Source organism: Paroedura picta, chromosome 4, assembly GCF_049243985.1.
Source record: "Paroedura picta isolate Pp20150507F chromosome 4, Ppicta_v3.0, whole genome shotgun sequence".
In the NCBI taxonomy this organism is placed as follows: domain Eukaryota; kingdom Metazoa; phylum Chordata; class Lepidosauria; order Squamata; family Gekkonidae; genus Paroedura; species Paroedura picta.
Genome location: NC_135372.1, coordinates 50,913,270 through 50,938,603, shown reverse-complemented (window position 1 = coordinate 50,938,603; position 25,334 = coordinate 50,913,270). Strand labels below are relative to the sequence as shown.

The 25,334-nt window shown below is 44.0% G+C and overlaps 1 protein-coding gene across 2 annotated transcripts in view; it reads left to right on the top strand.

The window, feature by feature from the left end:
- Positions 1-25,334, top strand: part of EEIG2 (EEIG family member 2) — a 33,687-nt gene that overhangs the window by 5,560 nt on the left and 2,793 nt on the right. The window contains exons 1-10 of one of the 2 annotated variants that reach the window (XM_077332824.1): positions 3,552-6,276; positions 8,937-9,057; positions 10,599-10,628; positions 11,385-11,501; positions 12,277-12,323; positions 20,847-20,953; positions 22,355-22,450; positions 23,325-23,490; positions 23,590-23,717; positions 24,016-24,085. In XM_077332824.1, coding sequence (XP_077188939.1) covers positions 8,986-9,057; positions 10,599-10,628; positions 11,385-11,501; positions 12,277-12,323; positions 20,847-20,953; positions 22,355-22,450; positions 23,325-23,490; positions 23,590-23,717; positions 24,016-24,085 — 833 coding nt within the window. In that variant the 5' untranslated portion in view covers positions 3,552-6,276; positions 8,937-8,985. Of the gene's footprint in view, positions 1-3,551; positions 6,277-8,936; positions 9,058-10,598; positions 10,629-11,384; positions 11,502-12,276; positions 12,324-20,846; positions 20,954-22,354; positions 22,451-23,324; positions 23,491-23,589; positions 23,718-24,015; positions 24,086-25,334 lie in introns of those variants that run through there. The other variant, XM_077332823.1, reaches the window with a different exon arrangement.

Here is a 25,334-nt window from a genome sequence, read left to right as displayed (position 1 = left end):
GCAGTTATCAAAATTATATCCTTTGGTTTAGTTATTTTATTTTTCCATCTGCATGCTGCCCTTCCCCCAGGAGGCTCAGGGCAGCTTACAACAGTTTAGATTTCCAGTGAGCCTCTGTGGTATATTTACCTGTATGTTGATACTAGGTCTAGGTTGAAATCCCCACCAGAGATTAATTGCAAAACCCTGAGGTAGAGGAACTGCTGGGGCCACAGCTTCAGGTGGGCATACTGCCACCAGTTCCCTACCCACACACCTCCTTTGCCACCTGCCTGTGCCCATCCCACACCCACTTGCTTGCTAGCACTCTGCCATCTGTGCCTTCAGCTGCAACAGCGAGGGTTGCTATGAGTGCAGATAGTGGAGGATGAACAGGCAGGTGGAGTCTTGCAAGAGGGAAAGAAACAGGGTAGGGAGGCAGCCCTTGGCACTCTCCCCCCCCTTATGTCTGTCCAGATTCATTGTGTTGCTGTCTATAAAATAGCTACTTGATACCATGACTACGGAAGTGTTGTTAGAATAAATGTGTATTAAACATCATATGTGAACTAAAAATTACGAAAAATACAGCGGGAGCTAGCGGGATGGATGAATATAATAATAGAATCATAGAATCATAGAGTTGGAAGGGGCCATACAGGCCATCTAGTCCAACCCCCTGCTCAACGCAGGATCAGCCCTAAGCATCCTAAAGCATCCAAGAAAAGTGTGTATCCAACCTTTGCTTGAAGACTGCCAGTGAGGGGGAGCTCACCACCTCCTTAGGCAGCCTATTCCACTGCTGAACTACTCTGACTGTGAAAAAATTTTTCCTGATATCTAGCCTATATTGTTGTACTTGAAGTTTAAACCCATTACTGCGTGTCCTCTCCTCTGCAGCCAACAGAAACAGCATCATGCCCTCCTCCAAGTGACAACCTTTCAAATACTTAAAGAGGGCTATCATGTCCTCTCTCAACCTCCTTTTCTCCAGGCTGAACATTCCCAAGTCCCTCAACCTATCTTCATAGGGCTTGGTCCCTTGGCCCTAGATCATCTTCGTCGCTCTCCTCTGTACACTTTTAATTTTATCTACGTCCTTGAAGTGAGGCCTCCAGAACTGCACACAATACTCCAGATGTGGTCTGACTAGTGCCATATACAATGGGACTACGACATCTTGTGATTTTGATGTGGTGTCCCTGTTGATAGAGTCCAAAATGGCATTTGTATTTTTTACCGCTGCATCACACTGCCTGCTCATGTTTAGTTTACAATCCACAAGTACCCCAAGGTCTTGTTCACACACAGTGTTACCTAGAAGCGTATCCCCCATCCAGTAGGCATGCTTTTCATTTTTCTGACCCAGATGCAGAACTTTACACTTATCTTTATTAAATTGCATCTTGTTCTCATTTGCCCATTTTTCCATTGTGTTCAGATCTCGTTGAACTCTGTCTCTATCTTCCCAATTTGGTGTCATCTGCAAACTTGATGAGTAGTCCCTCCACCCCCTCATCTAGATCATTAATAAATATGTTAAAAAGTACCGGGCCGAGCATCGAGCCCTGAGGTACCCCGCTACTCACCTCTCTCCAGTCTGATGAAACACCATTGACAACAACTCTTTGAGTGCGGTTCTCTAACCAATTCCCTATCCACTTAACTATCTGAAAATCCAGATTGCAGTCCTTCAACTTATCCATCAGAACATCATGGGGAACCTTGTCAAAAGCTTTACTAAAATCCAAGTAAATGACATCAACCGAATTTCCCCGATCCAGCAAACCTGTTACTTGGTCAAAAAAGGAAACCAGGTTGGTCTGGCAGGACCTGTTGGAGACAAATCCTTGCTGACTTCCTTGGATCACCAAATTGTCCTCCAGATGTTTGCAGATCGCTCCCTTTAATATCTGCTCCATTATCTTCCCCACAACAGAATAGAAGAAAGGAAGGCAGAGGGAGAGAGAGAGGCAGAGAGAGAGAGCGGCAGAAAGGAGAGAGTTTTAAAGAATACTTAATTGAATAGTGTTTTGAAGTAATCATGATATAAACAGCAGCGGTGTATATATAGATGTCATAATGTTATGCTTTTCTTGCATGTTATACCCAAAAGAGACCATTTTAATATCACATTTCACTTTTTGTAATGTGTAGATATACACATTTACCCTGTAAAGCAGGGCTTTACTAGCAGGGGCTCATGGGAAATGTAGTCCATGGATATCTGGAGGGCTGCAGTTTGAGTACCCCTGCTGTTAAAGTATGGGCCAGATAAAGAGATAATGACCTGCCCAAGAACAAGCAGCCAACAAGTGAATCATCTAACTAGAACTGACTGTCTAAATTCAAAGCTATCTTGCAGTATAATTTCTTTGGTACTTTAGTGAAAATCGTGAGTGTAAAGTGGCAGTATGGTTGGCCGTACTGCACATTAAGGGTTGGATCGGAGCGAATTCATGGAATTGACTTTCATTGGGTTTCTGCTTCACCAGCAGCTTCCTGTACTCTTCCAAATGCTGCTACTGAGGACCAGGGCACCCTCCAGTATAGGATAGCAGCAGCATAGGGGGATACAGCAAGAAATAGGGACTCACTAGAATTGTTTCTGCTTCTGTTTCCTTGAACGTAATGGCCTTGTTCTACTGAACTGAAAAAGGATTCTTACTCATTCTTCTTTCTTGTATAATTCCCATAATTAATTAATCTGGGATGCAAATTTCCACCTGCTAGTTTCATACTCATAATTTCTGATGTGCCATACAGCTATAGTTTAAATGTACCTTGCAAGTTTAGGGGGTGGGAAATCCTTGTTTTTACTACTCTTATTTTTGAAGATGGAAGGGTGATGAAAAGGGTGATCTGTAATTAGTGTTCCTGAGCAGAATTGGAAAGCAAAAAGGTCATATTATTCTCTGATGTACTATCTGAGGTAAAGTTGAGAAAATAAGCATTAGTTGTAGTACTACGTGGCTTGTAGTCTGTCATGTACTTCTTAGCTATAAGACTGTTCCTCCCATATTAAAACAAAGGGTTTCCTATTCTGGAAGAACAGTGTATGCATGGTGTATGAATTATTTTGAAATATGTAGGCTATTAGCATATGTTTGTCATCTCTCCTTAATAAAAAAGAATACTTCATCGTCAATGGCCTGCACCATCATACCCAGCCATACTCCTTGTTTTAAAACGTCCAGTTCCATTTGGAACTTCAATGCACTTTTTTGTTTTGAAAATATGAAAATCCATGCTATTTTCTGCATCAGGCATGTTTTAGTGGCAAGTGGCTTTGATAACGCCTGGCAAAGCAGAGTGGATCCAGCTGTGGAGAGCTTGAATTGCTGTGCTTACACAACAGAGCTGAAAGTGTCAAGTTGATTCCTTTTCCAGGATGTTTGGGGAATATACAAAGCAGAAAAATGTTTTAAATGTCTTTTTTCAGAAAAGGCAGTCGTTTAGGATTGGCACGTTGAAAATGTTCTTGGCATCTTATGTAAATGTTAGAAAGTTTTTGAGTCCATCATATCATACCTGGTGAATTTGTTTTTGTTTTTTCTAAATCTCAAATAGTGCCGAGAGGGAAGTTCCAGACCTTGAGGCTAAGTTGCCCAGTTTATCACAACTTTGTTTTATTCGTGTTTGAGGGAAACATGTTGCACACTGTGCTCTGAAATGAAATTTCATATTGCTCTAGACAGAGACCGGAAAAGAGCCATAGCCCTTTCATATATATTTAACACCCCTCTGAATGATTGATGAACTAACAATGACAGGTGATGATTTTTGCACACTGCTGACTTGAAACATTTAGCATCATTTTGCTCCGAGAGACCGTTGCCCTTGCCATCCCTGGCTGACTTCTATCAGCTGGGCAGCTTCCAGTTTTCTTTTAAAAATAACTGCAGCCAAATAGATTTGTGGTCATTTCTAATCTGTTCCTCAGTGTGTACCAGATGTTCATCCAAAATTTTGTTGAGGCATTTGACCATAGCCTAAATAACTGCAGTTCAGGTGGCCTAAGTGCTTAATCCATGCTCCATCATCACAGGCTCTCCCATCCGGTCTCCCCCCCCAATAAATACAGAAAAGTCAAGTGGATGAATAGCTGCTGGTATTTGTACCCCACTTTTCACCAACCAAAAGAGTCTCAACGCGGCTTACAATCGCCCTACTTTCCTCTCTTGATGCCAGACACCCTGAGAGAGCTCTGACAGAATTGATCTGTGAGAACAGCTCTGGCAAGAAAACCAAATAGTGCCCCCCCAGGCCAGCAAACCTGAGCATAACTACAGTACCCGAAGTTGGCAGCCTCCTACGACAAGTACAACAGCTACCAAACTGGCAGAATGGACAACTCTAACTACAACTACAGTGCCCTCCCAGAACAAAACACTGAAATAAAGAATTGTAAAACTGAACACTGAAAGAACTGTAAAAATCAACTTTTAAAAGAAACACAGCCCAAGAAGAAAAGGCAAACAACGCTGCCCCTCAGATAAAAGAAGAAAGAAACACCAGGAGAAAGGAACAGTAAATCCCAAAGCACTCCCAGAAACCAAAAGAATAGTTTGGAAGAAGTTTTTAGGAAGAGAAGAAGAAAAGGAAAAAAAAATATCAGAGTCCCTCAGTCAAACTGTTGATGTCCTACAAGCTGCCAAAGCAAGCTCAGCTTGCAGTACCTTTGCAAAAGGCAATACAAAGATTGGCTGGTTGGGAGCAGGCTATTATTTCAATTACCATATATACCCACATATGTGAAAAATGTGCTGAAAAACTCAGCTTATACACGAGTATATATGGTATCTTTTTTGACCTTTTGAAATATATTTATCTTTCTTGAGGTGGTAAAGATCTGGACCATGAGCCTGACAAAGTTACACAGCAATCTTAAGAACACTTTCTTAGAAGGTAGCTCCATGAGTAAGGCTATCTTACTTCAGTAAGATTTGGGGAAAAACTTGGATTGTTATCTTCAACTTGTTCTAATGGTTTCAGCTAGAAAATATGAATCACCTGGGAGCCAGCATGGTGTAGTGGTTAAAAAGCAGCAGACTCTAATCTGGAGAACTGGGTTTGATTTCCCACTCCTCCACATGCAGCCAGCTGGGTCACCTTGAGCTAGTTGAAGTTCTCTTAGAGCTGTTCTCACAGAGCAGTTCTATTAGAGTTTTCTCAGTCCCATCTATCTCACAGAATGTCTGTTGAGGGGGAGGTGTTTGTAAGCCATTTTGGGACTCCATTGAGTAGTGAAAAGTAGGATATTAAAAAATTCTTCCTCAAAGGAGTATTAAGTATTGAGTTCTGTTTAAATTATGTCCCAGCTTTTATTTCCACAGACTAAATGTCATCCCCATCCATTGTACAAAACTGATTCTAAATGGAGCATGGTTAGTACTGTTGAGTAATTTGCCTTTGATATTCTTTAAAATAATGATATAAAGACAACTTTTTAGATAGAAAAATATTGAAAGGGAATCAGACAATAATGTCTCTATCGTGACTAACTCCCCAGAAGCAATTCTTAGGGTTGTAAAATGGTTTACGTTTTCATTTGTTTCATAGAAACTTAGATAGAATTTGATGGGTGCTTGTTACTGATAAGAAGATTTCAAGTTTGAAAAGTGATGCTTTCTACGATTTTGTTTAACAGCCTGTTTACTCGTCTGGTTCATACTTAGAGTGCTTATCAAAAATGTCATGAGCATCTCTGTCGGTATCCCTTTATTGTGCTTAATTATTTGCTGCAATATGCTGTAAGTCAGAGAGGGACATTCCTTCTGAGGCTTGGATCATTTTTGTAAGCTCTCCAGTATGAGCTGCTGCGGAAAAGTGAAAGTGAAGTTGCTGTTGGAGATTCTTGCTTAGCTTTCCGGTCGTGTTCATAAAACAGCCACTGATGAGGGGGGCAGTTTGATAAGGGCCCACGTCTTAGATTAAGTAGGCACATTAAGGGTTCTTGTCACCACACAGCTGCATCACATCTCTTGTCATCACAGTCACGGCTCATTACATAATCTCACTTACTTCCCAATGTGTCTCTTGATTAGTAAGACATTAAGAAGTGTTTTCATCGAGTTGCAGGTTCACAGGAAGTTGATTCACAATGGAAAGCTTTCATCAGAGTGTTCTTACGGTTGCCAAGTAAGACAGTCATCTCCAGTCACTTCCATGGAAACCAATCAATACAAAGGTCAAAACAATCTTGGACCAAAAAAGGGGCTTGGAAACCCTTAGAATGCAAAAACATTAGTATTCCCAATAGTCTCTTCGTTCATTTGCAGTAGATGGATATCTGCTGTAAGTAGATCATAAAGGTTATTATGTGGAGCCAGTTTGGTGTAGTGGTTAAGAGCGTGGACTTCTAATCTGGTGAGCTGGGTTTGATTCCCCAGTCCCCCACATGCAACCAGCTGGGTGACCTTGGGCTCACCACGGCACTGATAAAGCTGTTCTGACTGAGCAGTGATATCAGGGCTCTCTCAGCCTCACCCACCTCACAGGTTGTCTGTTGTGGGCAGAGGAAAGGGAAGGCGACTGTAAGCCGCTTTGAGACTCCTTCGGGTAGAGAAAAGTGGCATATAAGAACCAACTCTTCTTCTTCATTATTATTTATTTATCAATGAACAATAGGGTCTACTTTTCAGTATTAACAAGCTATTAAGGCAGGGAGAAGTACAACTCAGTTTGTATCTAGAGCTTTTAAAAAATCAGTAGTGAATTTCCATGTAGGCTGGTGCTTCATTATCAGGCTGCAATGGGAACCTTTGAGTGCCCTAGTGAAATAACGGATGCTTTCAAAAGGCCTTTTCTTGCAGCCATTAAAGCTTGCAGAAGTGCTGTATAACAAAATTAAATGTTAATAGCCTGATGCATTGATATAGCTCTTCTTGTGAGGAAAATCTGATATCCTGTTTCACAGATCTAAACTAAAGTGCAGTGGGCACCGTGCCAGAAGTGGTGGAAACGTGTCTGTGGATGTGATTTCTCTTGTCCTTGATATCTTTTCTAAAAACACAGCTACATTGGGTCTACAATAACCCACACCTTCCAAATTCTCCCTTATCTACCCTTGTGTTATCACCATTATGAATTACAATTTGGAAAGCATGGAAGTGGAAGTAATATATGCATATACATGGCTTTTAAACGCCAGTGTACACTGACTATTTTCCCCCTTTGGGGGGCAATGCCAATCCTACATGTGTAGCTGTCATACCAAATAACTATGGCAGTGATGCTAGCAGAGGGGCTGCGTTGTGAAAGGTGCCTACTAGCCATACAAGCCTTTCTGATGGGTATCCTAGTTTTAAATTTACTTCTGTCTTTTTCTAGTAACAGAGGAGGAAGGATTTAATTAGGTGGTCATAGTTTTTAAGGTGCAGTCCAGTCTGGACATTTGCATTACGTTTATGCTGCCAAGGAAATTTCAAACTAATGCCACAGATTATTGTGTCTGCCTGATTTGCAAGGCCATGCTTAGGAGCTTCCAGTGAAGCAAAATAAGTGTTCTGCACACTTACAAAGCTCCGCTTTCTTTCCTTTCTGCGGCAGTACCAGCTGTCACACTTCATAGCTGTTGACTCTGAAACAGTGGCTTGTTATAACCTAGATTTCAGTAGCCTCATTATATCAGTTTGCCGCTGGCTGGCAGTACAGAAAGCCAGTCATCTTGCTGTTATCGTTTTTAGTAAACTTTTGCTAAATTGACAGCTTTTTTTTTTCTCAGTTGCTCTCTTTCTCTGGAATTCTCAGTTTCTCTGAATTATTTCCTTCCATAGAGGAAGTTCATGGTCTGTGGGTGGATAGATATTGATGTGTCTGGCGCTCATGTATCACTGTACTGTGTGTCTACCAGCAGATTCAGAATTTCAAAAAGACTAAGGGGAAAAACTAAGTCCCAAACTGAAAAACCAGGCATAACTCTTTGGTTGCATATCTTACTATTGGTGGTTAAGAACATAAGAAAGCCCTACTGGATCAGACCAGTGGTCCATCTAGTCTAGCATCCTGTCTCACACAGTGGCCAACCAGTTCTTCAGGATGGCCAGCAACAGAACATAGAATCCTAGGCCTTCACATGATGTTGCCCTCTGGCTCTGGGATTCAGAGGATTAGTGCCTCTGAATGTGGAGGTTCCTCTCATTCCCTATCGCTAGTAGCTACTGATTGAGGTGTCCTTCACAAAGCTATCTAATCTTCTTTAAAACCTGTTTATCCCTGTGGCCATCACTACATTCTTTGGCAGCGGGTTTCACATTTTAATCACATCCTGAGTAAAGTAGCATTTCCTTTTGTCCATCCTGAACCTACAGTCCATAAATCTCATTGGATGCCCTCAAGTTGTAGTACTTTGGGAGAGGGAGAAAAATTTCTCTTTAACCACTCTCTCCAGCCCATGCCTAATTTTATAAAACTCTGTCATCTCTTCCCTTAGTTATCCCCTTTTTAAACTTAAAAGTCCCCAGACTATTCAGCCTTTCCTCATAGGAACGGTGCTCCAATCCCTTAATCATCTTGGTTGTTTTTTTTCAGTATTTTTCCCAGCTCTGCAATGTCCGTCTGGAGATACATTGGCCAGAACTGTACAGAGTTTTCCAAATGAGTCTGCACCATAGACCATTAACCTATAATTGAAGTTAAGGATTTTTTGTCCCAATCTGCATCTCCTCACGCTTACCAACCATGAACATCATTTGCCACACGGTCACCTACTTGCCCAGTTTGTCGAGGTCCTTTTAGAGCTCTTCAAGTCAGCCTTAGTTTTCACTATTCTGAATAATTTTGTATCATCTGCAAACCTAGCAGCTACACTACTCATCCATGTTTCAGGTCACTGATGGATGAATAGTACCAGCCCCAATACTGATCTTTGTGCTGGTTGATTTGGCCACTAGAAAGAGGTTTTCTTGTATTTTCTGCCTCAAAGTTTAACCTTCTCTGGCGTCTTTGGTTTACAGGGAAGTAGTGCAAGCAAACTGTGTTCACTGGAAGAAGAGATTTCTATTTATGTGCAAAATGAGTGCAAGTGCCACTACAGGGATTTTGGATCCTTGCATCTGCAGAGTGTCTGTACGGAAGGTAAAAAGGACCTTTCGTATTTGCATTTCACTTTTATGTTGTGAGCCACTTTTTAAAAAAATGCAGTGAATAAACTAATCATTGATGCAGGGCTGCCAGCTCTGGGTTACAAAAATTCCTGATGATTTAAGAGGGGAGTCTGGGGAGAGGGGAGTCCTCAGTGGGATATAATGCTACAGAGTCCACCCTTCAAAGTATCCATTTTCTCCAGGGGAACTGATCTTAGTTGTCCAGAGATCAGTTTTCATTCCAGGAGAGCTGTAGGCCCCAAGTGGGGGATGGCAACCTACACTCAAAGTCTAATCATTTCTTATTATAATAAAACTAGGTATACTTTTCTACTGATCTCTTCAAATTTACAATTCATAGTATGTTATAAGATATATTCTGCTCTATATATCATATCTTTTAATCTATTTTAAACACATTTTTCCAGAAAAGGGTTGCCTCCTTAAATTTGAAGTCAAGTAGCAATACATTCTTGTAGCTCCCATCACCATCCCAATTATGTGCTAACCCTCCAGAAAGATGCTCAAACTTTCTGGCATATTTCCAGGAGGGGGAATAGTTTCCAAGAATGTCTGAATAATTAAAGGAATCAATATGAGGAGGGGGGATGTAGTTTTCCAAATAGTAAAGGACAATGTATATAATAACCTTCGGAAAGGATTTTTGATATTCTTTAAATGCATAAAATGGTTAAAAGATTGGCCACTTATGAAATTAATATTGGGAGTATCAGTTTTGAGAAGCAAGCATGTAATACAATATCTAAATCAAGCCATTTACTATCAGGCATTGAAGAATGCTGGTTCCCTTAACTTTGGCTGGTTTCTATCTATAAGGTAGGTAGTCATATCTACTAGGCTGGGTATAAATGCTTATTGTAAAAATCTAGAGGCCATTGGAATGACTGAACAGGAAGAATGGGGTCACAAGTTCTTGCCTCCTGAGGATCCAGTTACTTTTAGCTAGCATTTAGGAGGGTGGGTGGTCAGACATGCAAGTGGTTCTGCTCCCTCTGTTGTAGCCTTGACCAGACTTAGGGTTGCCAGGGGATGGGGGGGGGGGGACCTTAGCAGGAGAAAGAAAAAGGCCCAAACCATGTTGCTGGTATCTTGCAGTAAGTGACATCTTCATGCTGCAACACCCTGGTATTTGGGCAAAAACGTTATAACCAGAACAACTTCTACCATAGAGTTTTTGCCCAAATACACTGGTGTGATGATGTTGGTGATATGGCCTTGGGCCTTCCTCCTTCTCTGGTTAAGTCGTCCTACCAGCCAGCTGATCACCCATCTCTCAGGGGTGGCTGGGAACCCTAACCAAACTGGAGAGAAGCAGGTTGATTGATAAAATACTGAAAATGAAGGTACTAAAAATGTATTGCCTCATGACTTAAGAGTGGGGGCACCAAGACATTTGCTAAGGTTCTCTCAAAATTCAGTAGTATTCTAACGGTACAGTAAGGAACGTATATGTGATTCACCATGCTACCAGGAAAGCAGAAATGATAAATCCAGGGTTGTTTGTTGTTGCAGGAGCTGAAAGGTGGGAAGGCTTATGCAAAGGTAAGGGGGAAAATCCTATTGAATATTTTTTATCTTTTAAAAGATATTGCTATATAATTTCATCTTATAAATCAATTTTGATATGTGGTCTCTTTATTTTAAAAAAAGAATGGCCATCACAATTACCTCTAGATGTACTGGTTGTATAATGCTGCTTAATGTTAAAAAGCTTCTGTCTAGTGTCTTCACCTAGAGGTGGTCATCCAGTAAACGGCTGCTGCAGGTTACCTTCAGTCACACATCGAACAACTTTGTGGCATGATTACAGCTGCTGCCAAAGTAACATTTTAAAAAATCTGCATGGCCAATCAGCAGCCTTGCTGGGCAAAAACCTCACCTAGCCAGACCCACTTTCTCAAAACACCTGGTGGGTGCTAGGGAAGGTATCTCTGGGTGCCAGCTTGGTATAGTGGTTAAGAGCGGTGGGTTCTAATCTAGCAAGCCAGGTTTGATTCCCCGCTCTTCCACATGCAGCCAGCTGGGTGACCTTGAGCTCATCACAGTCCTGATAATGCTGTTCTCACAATACAGTTTTGTCAGGGCTTTCTCAACCCCACCTACCACACAGGGTATCTGTTGTGAAAGGGGGAAAGGAAGGTGATTGTAAGTCGCTTTGAGACTCCTTCGGGTAGTGTAAGGCAGGATATTAAAAACAGCTCTTCTTCCATGGTGCCCCACGGGTGCCACATTGGAGACCCCTGGGCTAAACTGTTGCATTATATTCTTTGATTGTAACATCAGTCTCTCTATGAATAGCTGGGTTTTGCAGACCTCAACCTGGCCGAGTTCGCTGGATCTGGAAACACCACTCGTCGCTGCTTGCTGGAAGGTTACGATACCAAAAACACAAGGCAGGATAATTCGATTCTCAAAGTAATTTTATTTGTGTTCCTTGTTTTGCTCTTGGTGGTGGTTAAAAGAAAAGAGCATTTCTGCTAAGCATTGCGTGGGAGAACAAAGCATAGCGCCCATTTAACAAGGCGGTACATCTTTTCTAACATTAACATGACAGTTAAAAAGAGCTCAAGTAATTCGGCTGCCATAATATGGGTATACTAGTAGGAATTCAAAGCTGGATGTTCAAGTATAGTGCAGTAAAAAATCAAGTATGATGCAGAAAAATAATTGAAAGAGCTTTACGTAAATACGGTCATGCTAATAGGATGAAAGTAAACTAAAGAAAGAATTAATTTCCAGAGTATCTCTTTAGTTTTTTGTTAAGGAGAACGTTTCCAGCTTTGCAATCATTCAAGGGTTGCAATAGGGTAAACACATGTTAATCTTCTGCCTTCTCAATTGTGCCCGAGGAAACCCACTCTCAATTTTGGGGATATGCTAGCTTATTTCTATCTGAAATTGTTTGTATAGCTTGCTCTTTGTTAAGGTGGTGATTGTTTTAATACACAAATAGAGTTTTAAAAGGCACAGAAACGGCAAAGATGTTGTCTTCCATTAGAATGGCTCTTGCACATTATTAATTTTTATAACACCGTTTTAGCTTGCCAGGTGCCTTGCTGACAGTTGCCTTATTCATCTTCACAGCAACCTTGTGAAATCAACCACTATAATGAATAAATCTGACTTGTGTATTTTCCCTGCTCATATTTTGGGGGTTTTATCCTGATTTGGTTTCTTTTTTTACTCACAGATATTGATCAGCATGCAGCTTATGTCTGGAGATCCATGTTTTAAAACGTAAGTTTATCTGTGCAAGTGAGATGTTAATAATTCATTGTTGAAATTCTTTTGTACAAATTATGTTATGAAAAGTTCTGTGATTATGGAATGTGAACAGGCAGTTTGTTGCCATTTTAGTTCCTTTGATAAATATATATGTAGGTCAATTTCTTTGCAGACAGCTGTGCTCTTTGTTAAACGTTTACTATTATAGTGCAGTTTGGGTGCAGCCAGGAATGAAAATTTGGGGAAGTGTAGCACTTGTTCAATAGTACTGTATCACCCTGGTCCATGAAACTTCAGAGCCAGAGAAGGGTGACTTACACACAGTGCTGCAGATTTAATAGTACCTAGTGTACAAACATATTACTGAACTACTGCATGGGGATCCCTTTTAACTTAGGACAGGGTTGTGCTTAGATTCCTGGATCCAGATTTTGTTTTCAGTAGAACAAATTCAGAATGCTTTTGGAGGCATGGATCACTGGTTTGTAAAAAGGAGATTACTTGTGGCATAAATTTTGTGGGCTGGAGTATCAGATGCACAAGGCATGTCCTCAGTTGCTGCAGATATGTATTGGCCTGCCACACATGTGTACACATATAAAGGATATAAAGGAAAGCTAGTTGTATGCAGTGGAGTCAAAAGCCAATGAAATGGTAGAGCGACAGCCCAAGACATTTCTAAACCGTTCTTAAGGGTATTCAAGGTAATCATGGTCACTATTCACAACAGCAGCAATAAATAATAACAGTAATCTTGTTTGTGAAACTAATTTAATACCTGTAATTGCCTGTGTTCCCTTATCACAAAGGCATCACTTTAGATTAAAGCTAATTGTAGGACTCTAGTGGAGGTGACCTTAAGAAAATGCGAGCAGCTGCTATATGTGGTTCTCTAGGTCATCGGGAAGAAATTCATAGGAGGAAATGTAACTGAATGGACTATTATTTAAAAGGCATTCTTCTTATAAAGGGAGTTCTCCAACGTGTTTTTTGAGTGAATTTGGTAATTAAAATAAAAATCTTTTACATGCTGTTTTAAGACACCACTAATCTTACTATCATCTGTATATGTATTTGAGTGTGCATTCTACCGAACAATGTGCCAAGCTGTGGAACATACCCCCAATAGGGAGAGGGTACTCCCCCGCTGAGGGCCAATCAGAGGCTCTTCCCCATCCCCATCCTCCCTCTCCTCCATGCCGCTTCCCAGCACTTGGCATGAGGAGGAAGAGCTGGCAAGAGGTAAGCCAGGAGAGCGGGGAGGCCATATAGGCCTGTTCTACTGTGGCCATGCTGTACTCCCAGGCCTCCTGGTTGCTGGGAGACTGAGGGGAGGCTTTCTGGGCCTACTCAACAGTGCTGATTTGAGCAGGCCACCTCGCTGGCTGGCTCACCCTGCTCTACAGGAGCCTTTCTGCCCTCTTTCCACCTTTCTACAGCCCGTTTTCAATAAGGGCTTTCCTTCTAGTGAAAAATAAGTTCCAATAATCACATTCTCCTTTTGTCAATTCTGTTATTCCCCAACAGAGCAGCTGCTCCTTTTTTTTTATTGTGTCACCCTCTTTTGATCACAAGCCCACATTTTGGCTCCAGTAACTTCTCAGAGCATATCTTAACATATGTTCAGGCAGTTTATGTGCACACATCTTGGTTGCTCTGTCATTTTTTGTGTGCGATTCTTTCCCAGCTGCATCAGTGCTAGCAAGCCTCTTCCTTGTTGAACCAGAAACTGTTTTAAGCTCAGGAGTGTTCAGTGTGCAGTCTGGATTGGTTTTGTGGGTCTGTTGAACTAGAACAGCCTTTCTCAGCTTTTTTACCATTGAGAAACCCCTGAAACATTCTTCAGGCTTCAAGAGATCCCAGAAGTGCTGCAATCATGCAGAAGGTGTTTGGGAAGCATAGCTGTGAACACGCCTACAGAAGCCCCTCCTGTCTCCTCCAGGCCCATCATTGGCCATTTTGGAATGGGGGAGCAGGTCAACATGACTATATATGGTCATATCACCCAATTAAAGTTTAACAAATTTAAAGCATATATTAAAAAATTATTAACTCCAACCCATTTCAGAAACCCCTCCAGAGCCGTCAAGAAACCCCAGGGTTTCATGCAACCCTGGTTGAGAAAGCCTGAACTAGAACAAAACTGAGAAATTGCACATGTTCTGAGCCATGGCTCATGTATATAGTTCAGAAAACAGAATGTTTTGAAGGAAAAAGAATGGTCTGGTAGGTCTTGGGTAGATTCTGTTTTCAGCTGTAGATCTGCAATGGGTGGCTTGCTTGTGGACTGACTTAAAATCAATCAATACTTCTTAAAAGTGAGGCTTTCTTAGCAGCAAAGCATTAGGGAAATAAATGTATGCCTTGAGGGTAGGGACATAAAGAGTGTGTTGGGAATTAAAGATGCTGTTGTCTTGCTTATGTTTGGCCTTTAACTGTGGGAGTGCAATAGCTGCACACGCCTGTTACTCTTTCTGCGGCACCAAAGGAAAATGTGGTTAGGATGAATTTCTAGACTAATGAGGTATTTTGTGATGAGTCATATGGCTTGGCAAGTACTTTAATTGTAGCAGTGCAGCTGGAAGGCTTTTATTGTCATCAGCCGTGCTCAAAAGTTAAATGGAGGTGGTAAAAAATAGCGTTGTACTGTAGCACAGTATACATTCTTAATCATAAATAAGACTTTTTAAAAAGTGATTTAGTGCTGCTAAGGATATACTTCCTATGGCCCTATACCGCAGGGGTAGTCAGCCTGTGGTCCTCCAGATGTCAATGGGCTACAATTCCCATGAGCCCCTGCCAGCATTTGCTGGCAGGGGCTCATGGGACTTGCAGTCCATGAACATCTGGAGGACCACAGGTTGACAACCCCTGCTATACCGAGTTTTGGCTCCATAGGTAGAATATCCATGAGATAGCCATGCTCACAAACAGGACCAGCATTAGAGGATGAGGTCTACCAACAACTAGAGATGCTTAGCTCACCAATTCTTCCAAGAAGTGGGAGCAAGGCCCCTGCAATATTCCAGTCTCTTATTTCTGAGACACCAAATCTCAGAAGATAGTAAGGATTAGTATTTGGTTGGGAAACCACGAAGGAAGTCAAGGATTGCTATGTAGAGGAAGCCAATGGCAAACCACCTCTGTTCTTTCCTTGCCTAGAAAACCTTATCTGAGAGTTGATGTCACTTTCCACCACCAAACAGCATGTTAAAAGGGAGCAAATGCCTTTGATTGATTGTTTGATTGATTGATTATCAGATCCAGCATCATGTCTGTTTTAAAGAGAAATGTGGCTGGCACCAATAAGAGCTAGGGCCTTTTTGCCTTGGCTTCTGCCTGGTGGAATGAGCTGCTGATGGAGATCCAAGTCCTGACAGAGTTGTCAAAGTTTTGCAGGGGCCTGTATAAGGGTGCTTTTCCACCAGGATTATAGTTGAGGTCAGGGCAATTCAAACATAGGTGGGCCTCCCTCCTCTCCTACATTTCCCCTACTTTAGGCTCCCCCCCCCCCCCGTGGGATATTTCACCACTGCAACAGCATAAAATCGCCAGCTAGACAGTGGTGGTCGGCAAAATGGCAGAGCACTTTTACCATACATCATTTTATTGGTGTTCGATTATGCTTATATTGTGCTGTGGTTTTAAATGTCTAATTCACTGTTGTAAACCCCTCAGAGCCTGCTTGTGGGGAGGGGTGGTCGAGAAATTAAATCCTAAATAAATATGAAACTGAGTACATAGTAGTATACCTTTTGATAACTCTGGGCTCAGAATCTGCCATTTACTGGTTAACTTCATGAGAACAAACTACAGCTGCTAACAATCCAGACCTTTGTGTTCTTTTCAGAACATTACTGTGAAGTTTCTATTGCGTATGGCATTCCTTCCCTGCCCTGCCGCCCCTGTTCAACAACAGGGCTTGAGCAAGAGCTGGAGACTCAGGAGCTTGAACCGTGCCCAGTGACTCACTCCTCGGGAAGCTGAGATACAGGCGGAGAGTCTCCGTATGTCACACACAGCCCTCTCCTCCCAGCTCTGCCTACTCTCCTTAATGTTTACAGCAGGATCAGCTTGGGTAGAGATGCTCCTTTAGTCAGTGCAGCGATTCTTTGCCTGTTGCCAGTAGCAGTGACTCAAACATAGACATGAGCCATGAAAGTGCATTAGGGCTTTTATGGAATGAGGTGGTTTGTTGTCCCTTTGGGCAGGGGTAGTCAACCTGTGGTCCTCCAGATGTCCATGGACTACAATTCCCATGAGCCCCTGCCAGCATTCGCTGGCAGGGGCTCATGGGAATTGTAGTCCATGGACATCTGAAGGACCACAGGTTGACTACCCCTGCCTTTGGGAAAAAGGGGTTGAAATGTGCTGTACTGTCTGTGCAGAAGCGCCTTTGGGCTGGCAGCTTTGGAGTTGGATGTGGGCCCCATATCTCCAGTTCGCTGCCTCTGTGCTGCTGTTAAAATTTATTTCAGAACTGCTGTGCAGTCAGAACTGCTGTGCAGTCTTCTTTTGTTCTTAGATCCGGCCCGGGGCTATAATTCCAGTTCTTCTGGGCCAAGACAAACATAGCGGTGGGAGGAGATTCAATAATAGGGGGGCAACGACGTACGTAGGTCCAAGAAGGCCCCGACCGTGGAATTCCCACGGACGGTGGCCTGGTCGATATTGACGTTGCCCTTCAAATCTTCGTCCCATCCCCAGGTTCATGGGGGAGAGGGCTAGGGTGGAACCGGTATTGATCCTATGCAATGCCAGGTCAATAAACAACAAGTCCTCAACCCTGTGGGATTACTTCGTAAGGCATGAGGCTGACCTGGCTTGCGTGACGGAAAGCTGGGTGCGTGAAGGCGAGACCGTCGCCTTGAAAGATCTGGCACCGCCTGGGTTTTCCGTCCTGCATCAACCCCGGCTCCATGGGAGGGGAGGGGGGGTGGCAATTCTGGTCAGAGAGACCTTCTCCTTCAGGGCTCTCCCTGCGCCAACGATTCCGGGGATTGAGTGTGTCGGTCTTGGGTGGGAATCGGTCGAGAACGTGGTGATCTGGTTGGTGTATCGATCACCCACTGCCCCGCCCGATTCCCTGCCAGGCCTGCTGGAGGCGGTGGCTGCCTGGACGTTGCAGTACCCAAAACTTTTAGTTTTGGGGGACTTCAACGTTCATGCGGATGCGCCGTCTTCAGGACTTGGCCTGGATCTAGTGTCAGCCATGGAGACACTAGGGTTCTCGCAGATTGTTGCTGGTCCCACCCATCAGGCTGGTCACACCCTCGATTTGATCTTTGGTGCAGGTGTAGCGGTAGATCTGGTGGCGAATAACATCGTTCCATGGTCAGACCACCATGCCCTGAAGGCTCGACTGAGGATACCACCCCCTCTCCGTTTGGGTGACGGACGTATTCTAGTCCGCCCGCGGAGACTCATGGAATCTGAGAGATTCCTGAATGCCCTGCGGGACCCGATGCCCTCCGGCACCTCGTTGACGGCCTTGGTGGAGGACTGGCAGTCCCGCCTTACGGCCGCCATTGACAAGATTGCTCCTAGGCGCCCTCTCCGCCTTCGCCTCAAACAGGCTCCATGGTATTCCCAGGAGCTTCGGGAGAGGAAGAAGGAAGTGAGACGGCTTGAGCGAGTGTGGAGGAAGACTCGTGATGAAGCTACAAGGACATCTCATCGCACGCTTATGAAGGCGTATGAGAATGCGGTGAAAGCGGCGAAACGAGACTTCTACGCCGCAGAAATCGCGTCCGCAAGCTCTCGCCCAGCACAATTATTTAAGGTAATTAGATCACTTACCGCCCTGGAAGAAGGGCGACAAACGATAAGGCAATTGGAATTGAGCTGTGTGGCATTATCGAGCTATTTTGCGGACAAAGTCCTGTCGCTCCGCCGTGACCTACCTGCCACGATTGATACAGTTAGTGAACTGGAAGCTCCGTGGCCGTCAAGGGGGTTAGTGTTTGATGGCTTCAGGCGGCTCTCTGTAACCGAAGTGGACAAGTTACTGGGTTCAGTGAGGGCGACCACTTGCCCCTTGGATCCCTGTCCGTCCTGGTTGCTCAAATCGGGCGACCAGCAGATAGGAGGCCCCTTGAGGGAGATTGTCAACCTCTCCTTAACATCTGGAGAGTTTCCCAAGGGGCTCAAGGAAGCAGTGGTACGCCCCTTACTGAAAAAGCCATCATTGGACCCGCGGAACCCCGCCAGTTACCGCCCAGTTTCGCATTTGGCGTTTCTGGGTAAGGTGATAGAGCGGGCCGCAGCGGACCAACTCCTAGGTTTCTTGGATGAAACTTCGGCCCTCGACCCATACCAGTCTGGCTTCCACCCTGGCCATGGGGTGGAGACCGTGCTGGTCGCCCTCATGGATGATATCCGGCGCCAGCTGGATCGGGGCGGCTCCGCCATTCTCGTGCTTCTAGACCTGTCGGCCGCATTTGATGTGGTCGACCACGAGTTATTGGTACACCGCCTCGCCGGAGCTGGAATAAGGGGGACTGCTCTTCAATGGCTGGTCTCCTTCCTCCAGAACCGGACGCAGAGGGTTGCGATGGGGGAGAGTATGTCGAGCCCTTGTGAGCTCCCTTGTGGGGTTCCGCAGGGGGCGATACTCTCTCCCACACTTTTTAACATCTATATGCGCCCTCTAGCCCAGCTGGTCCAGGGCTATGGGCTGGGTTGCCACCAATATGCGGATGACACCCAGCTCTACTTCCTAATGGACGGCAGGCCGGACTCCACCCCGGATACATTTGCCAGCTGTTTGGAAGCGGTAGCTGGATGGCTCAGGCAGAGTCGCCTGAAACTCAACCCCTCCAAGACGGAGGTCCTGTGGCTGGGCAGAAGAGGGCAGGACCAGGAAGCGTGCCTTCCATGCCTGAATGGGGTGCAATTAACACCTGCACCAGTTGCCAGGAATTTGGGAGTGACATTTGATGCCTCCCTCTCTATGGAGGCTCAGGTCACCAATGTAGCTCGGACGGCATTTTTCCATCTTCGCCAAGCCCGGCTACTAGCGCCCTACCTGTCCTCGGAACACCTGGCCACAGTGATCCATGCAACGGTCACTTCCAGATTAGACTTCTGTAACTCGCTCTACGCGGGCCTTCCCCTGTCTTTGACTCAGAAGTTACAGCTGGTCCAAAATGCGGCTGCCAGGGTCCTCACTAGAATACCTTTGAGGGCCCACATTCAGTCGGTGCTTCGTTATCTGCACTGGTTACTAGTCTGTTTCCGAATCAGATTCAAGGTATTGGTATTGAACTTTAAGGCTATATGCGGCCTGGGTCCCGTCTACCTGCGGGACCGCTTGGTTGCTTATGCCCCCCGCAGGGCACTCCGCTCTGCAGGTATGAATTTACTGGTTGTCCCGGGCCCACGGGATGTTCGCCTGGCCTCGACCCGGGCCAGGGCCTTTTCAGTCCTGGCCCCGACCTGGTGGAACGAGCTCCCAGAAGAGCTAAGGGCCCTGCAGGATCTACCAGCTTTCCGCAGGGCCTGTAAGACGGAGCTCTTCCGCCAGGCATATGGTTGAGGCCAGGGCAGCTCTCCCACTAATCCATCAGAGGATCCCCTCCAATATTGAGATCTCTAACACCGAGATCATGGTTAGATGTATTGTACTGGTGCCACCCTTTTCTGAACATTATTCTCTCCACCAGGCTGAACTAAGATCAGAATTGTGACCACCACCGCTATATGTTATGTGATATGTTATATGTAACTTTTAATTGGGGTTTTTATGGGGATTTTATTGTGTTTTATGTTGTAAACCGCCCTGAGACCTATTGGGAGAAGGGCGGTCTAAAAATTAAATAATAATAATAAAAAAATACCCAGTTGTACAACAGAACTGTCTCACAAGCACTGCACAAATATTTGGAGGAGGCAGATGGTGTTTGCTTCTGTCAGAAATTTCTCTCAGTATGACAACAATTTTGTGGATTTGTTTAAATATATATCAGCTTCTTCAGGTAGCAAAAGCAGGGTATAAAAACCCAGCTCTTCTTTTTAAAATGAAAGACACTACTTTCATTCATGCAGGGTTTTTTTTAATCGTATCAATGTAGGAAAAAAGTTATTTTAGATCATATAGAAAATGGTTTAATTTCCAGTTCTGTGCCTAATGAATCAGCAGTGCAGAGAGTCAATAGCATATTCTCTGTTGATATTTTGCACCTAGACATTTCTCCTTACCACCTTATATTTAAAGCAGTGACATAACAAACCGAGGCAATTCCAGTAAAATTTAAAATGGAAAAAACATTGTCTTTTGATTTGCTTTTGAAGTGCGGTCTAAATAATATGACCACTCTTTTGCAAAGACTAATATTCGGCCCAGTGGTCTCCCAAGACAGTTAATAATTAAACATTTTGCGGTTATTAATCTGCAAATCTAATGGACATGGATTTCCTAGGCATACAGATAGATTACGCAACTACTATTATGCATTTGCTTTCTGTATCTGCACACATTTGAAATCCTTGCTGCCCTTCCCCAACACAAATAGAACCAGATTTGTTTGTTTGCAGGCCTCCATCCACAGCCATGTCTATATCACTTCCTGGAGAACCAGAATCTCTACATGAAGACAGGAAAGGTGGAGAGAACATAAAAACATCACATCTAAATGTATCAGGTTGGGAACCATACTACATTACTGTGCTTTTCTTAGCCATCTTGCAGTTAACATGATTCCAGCTTCTTTTGGCAATGGGCTGTATGTCAAAAGACAAAAGTTTTTGTGCTTAATCATTGATATTCTTTAGGGAGAAAAAGGTATGACTAAGACAAATGCATTAATGTTGATTTGGACAATCAGGGAAAGCTTGTACCACTTCAGGACTGGGATGATTAGATTTTTGAAGAACGGATATTTGAAAATTGAACTCATCTTGTTTGCAAAGACCGTTGTGACATTTCCTACGGTGAATCCTTGCGTATAACTTCATTTCACCAGTTACTGCCCTAGAAGTTCCATTTTCCCACTTCTGCACTGCAGTGGGGAAGCCAGAAGGAAAAATGTACTGGGATAGAATTGGAGTCGGATAGTTGTGGTATAGGTATACTTGACACAAAAAGATGTTTTTTTCCTTCAAATAAATGAGATACAACATAACAGAGGTAATTGACAGCTAAAATGGAGTTAGAGAATTTCAGTTTTTTATCAGTAAACTAGCAAAAAAAAAAAACATTGTGGGGAAAATACCATCCAAACCTTGTGGGTGCCCCCAAGGCCTGGCAAGGGTGAGGCAGGGCTGCTTGGGGCAGGGGTGAGTATTGGTGGAGCCTACCTGGCTCCCCCCCCCCTTCATCATGCAGGTGTTGCCAAGACCTGGCAGGGCTGCTCGGGGGCAGGATTGAGTGTTGGGGGGCCTTCCTGAATTCCCATACACACCCTTGTGGGCACCAGCAAGGCCTGGCGAGGTCACAGCGGGGGTAAGTGTTAGCAGGGCTTCCCAGGCTACCCCCAACTGATGTAGGCCGCGGCTGCCAAGGCATGGGCCTACATGGGGCTCGCCAGCTGGCCTGCAGCCCAGCTTCTCCCACCGGCCCAGCCGCCCACCCAGACACCCCGCGAGGCTTTCTCATGTGGGTGGAAGACGGAGGGGGATGAGTGACCTCCCCAAGGCCCAATCAGGGAGGTGGAGGCAGTCGGGGACAGGGCTTCCACTGCCTGATTGGTCCCCTGGGGGAGGCAGCAGATGTCCCCAAGGGCCAATCAGGTAGTGGATGCATTGGCAACATACATTTAAGAATTATTCTAGTGAAAGATAAGAAACCCCTTTGTAATTTTGTTACTAACAAGCACCTTCTGACCTTCAACATTCGTTTTCAGAGAACATTATTTATTGTATTTATTGTAGTCCACTGTCTCATCATATGCTTTAAGATACAATGTAATGCTTTTGAATATTGAGTTACCCACAAAAGACAGATTTCAATGAGCCAATACCTACACTAGTGTTATCCAATATAGGAGAGAGCATTCAACTGTGGGAGTAACTTCAGCCACATTGCTTGGCTTCCTTTTTTGCAGATCTTGCAACAAAAAGTGCTTCTATCCCAGATGAACTTGGAGCATGTGGGCATTCTAGGACATCCAGCTATGCAAGCCAGCAGTCAAAGGTGTCAGGTCAGAGATACTTTATATGTGATTTGATATGTTTACTAGTTATTATGGATCTGTAAACCGAACAGGGAAAATAAAAGCTCAAATATCTTCATTTGCATGTGTCTCTTGAATGCATTTTATGTGGAAACCTTTTTTTTAAGTACTATTCATATCGGTTATGAGAATAGTGGTTTTCTTCCTGTTAATAATATCCTGATTCTTAGAACTTAAGCAGGTGGCACTTTTCACACATCTCCATGTAGAGAAAAATGTAACATTTTAAATTTCTGGGTTTCAGACTGCTATTAAAGGCACAGGGAATGGTTTAAAAAAAGAAAAGTAGCAACCGATCACAAGGAGAGTGTAAATTAGAATGTGAAATAAGAGATTATATTTCATGAGTGGATATTGCAAGCACTTAAAGGAGCAGATCTTAAGGTTAGCCGGTGCTGTTGAGTCATCAAAAATATGAACAGTGTGGTGAGTCATTAGTAGCTGAGATGAATGTCGCTAAATGGATTATAGCTATTTATAGTTTTATACAAATAAAAACTGCATGTTCAAGATGGGGTAGAAATGGGAATCCTGCCCCTCATTAATGTATAATCACTTGCTATCAGAAGAAGACAGGCTCAGTTTCTGTACCCCACTTTTTACTCCCCGGAGGAGTCTCAGCAGCTTACAATCCCTTTCGCTTCCTCTCCCCATAACAGACACTTGTGAAGAAGGTGAGGCTGAGAGAGCTCTGATAGCTGTGACTGTCCCAAAGTCACCAAGCTGGCTGTACATGGAGGAATGGAGAATCAAACCCAGTTCTCCAGATTAGAAGCCACTGCTCTTAACCACTACACCAAGCTGGTTCAAATTAATGTGTGTCTGAATTGTTTTCTTCAAGGTTACAGCACCTGCCATTCCAGATCATCTAGCATCTCTGATCTCTGCCATAAGAGAAATACCTCTGCAGGAAGTACATCGACAGGTATAGGCAGTATTCTCGAACCATGTGAAGAGAATGAGTCCAAAAAAACTGAGGACGACACAGCCTCAGAAAAATTCAACAGGTATAATTTTTTTTCAGTTATGCAAATGTATTTTAAAATGAATGTGCAGAATGATCCTGTGGTGATTACAGTGTAATTGAAGACTCAAATGTTTCACAGACATCCAGTAAAACAGGATTCTGTAGAGTCACAGCTGAAAAGGGTTGACGCTACCAGAGTGGATGCAGATGATGTTGTTGAAAAAATACTGCAGAGTCAAGACTTCAGTTTGGACTCAAGTACAGAAGGTTTGTAATATGCACGTGAATTTTAACTATAAGTAAATGCCGAGACATATACATAAGGACAAAAATAATTCCTGATTTTACAAATATTCCGAAGTGTGAAGTGATCTGATCAAGAAAAAAAGCACATTTCATGCTGGGGATCAGCAGGAAAGGGGACAGGTAAGACCCATTCCTCACATGTGTCATCTAAATATACCGTATTTTATAGTGCTAAAGGTTGTGAATACATTTCTGAAGTTAACATCTATCCCAAATACTGCAAAAATATAATTCATGTTAAGCTTTTTGTTCCTTTCAGAGGAAGGTCTAAGACTCTTTGTGGGTCCTGGAGGAAGTACTGCCTTTGGAAGCCATCACTTACCTAATAGGTATGTCTTTTACCCAGGGAAGATAATACCAAGGTCTGTCAGTGACACATAAGCACTTGGGGGGAAAACCAGAGTGTGCTGCATTGCCAAAAAACTTCCCCAGTGCCTCTCTAAGTCCCACTGGTCTTAACTTTAGGTTTGCTTGCCCTTCTGCATGTCATTGGGTAAGCAAACTCAAAGCTCTGTGATGTCAACTCTGCATTTCTCTCCATGCCTGTATCCTTTTCTGGCTCCCAGAAGGATCATTCCTGGGACTACAAGATCCATGTACAGGAACAGCTGTGCAGGTCAGTGGGCTGAAGTGAGAAGGGACAGGGGCATCACATCAAAATCACAAGTTGTCATAGTCCCATTGTATACGGCACTGGTCAGACCACACCTGGAGTACTCACTTCAAGGAGGCCTCACTTCAAGGACGTAGATAAAATTGAAAGGGTACAGAGGAGAGTGACGAAGATGATCTGGGGCCAAGGGACCAAGCCCTATGAAGGGACTTGGGAATGTTTAGCCTGGAGAAAAGGAGGTTAAGAGGGGACATGATAGCCCTCTTTAAGTATTTGAAAAGTTGTCACTTGGACCCATTATGCACGGGGGGTTTAGCGCACATTCGGGGTGGAATGGCGGCAACTAAAATCACGGATAACGCACGGAGCCGGCTGCAACCGGCTGCAGCTTCGGTGCATGCCGCCGAAAAAGCCGCGTCAGTGAAACGCGGAAGAAAGCGCAGCTTCCGGGTGAGCGGGGCGCAACCAGAAGCGGCGCCTGGATCGGCGCGTGCATAATCGGTTACTCTGGGTTTTGCCGCCGTCGCGCCCCGCCCCGTGCATAACCGGTATGCGTCGCGTCTTCCCCCTCCGCGTTTTCCACGTGACCCGAAATCGCCGTTTCGGCGCCCGTGCATAATGGGCCTTGGAGGAGGGCAGGATGCTGTTTCTGTTGGCTGCAGAGGAGAGGACACGCAGTAATGGGTTTAAACTTCAAGTACAACGATATAGGCTAGATATCAGGAAAAAAAGTTTTACAGAGTAGTTCAGCAGTGGAATAGGCTGCCTAAGGAGGTGGTGAGCTCCCCCTCACTGGCAGTCTTCAAGCAAAGGTTGGATACACACTTTTCTTGGATGCTTTAGGATGCTTTGGGCTGATCCTGCGTTGAGCAGGGGGTTGGACTAGATGGCCTGTATAGCCCCTTCCAACTCTATGATTCTATGTTAAGGATGAAATTGACCTCTTCTCCGCTAAGCAGAATACT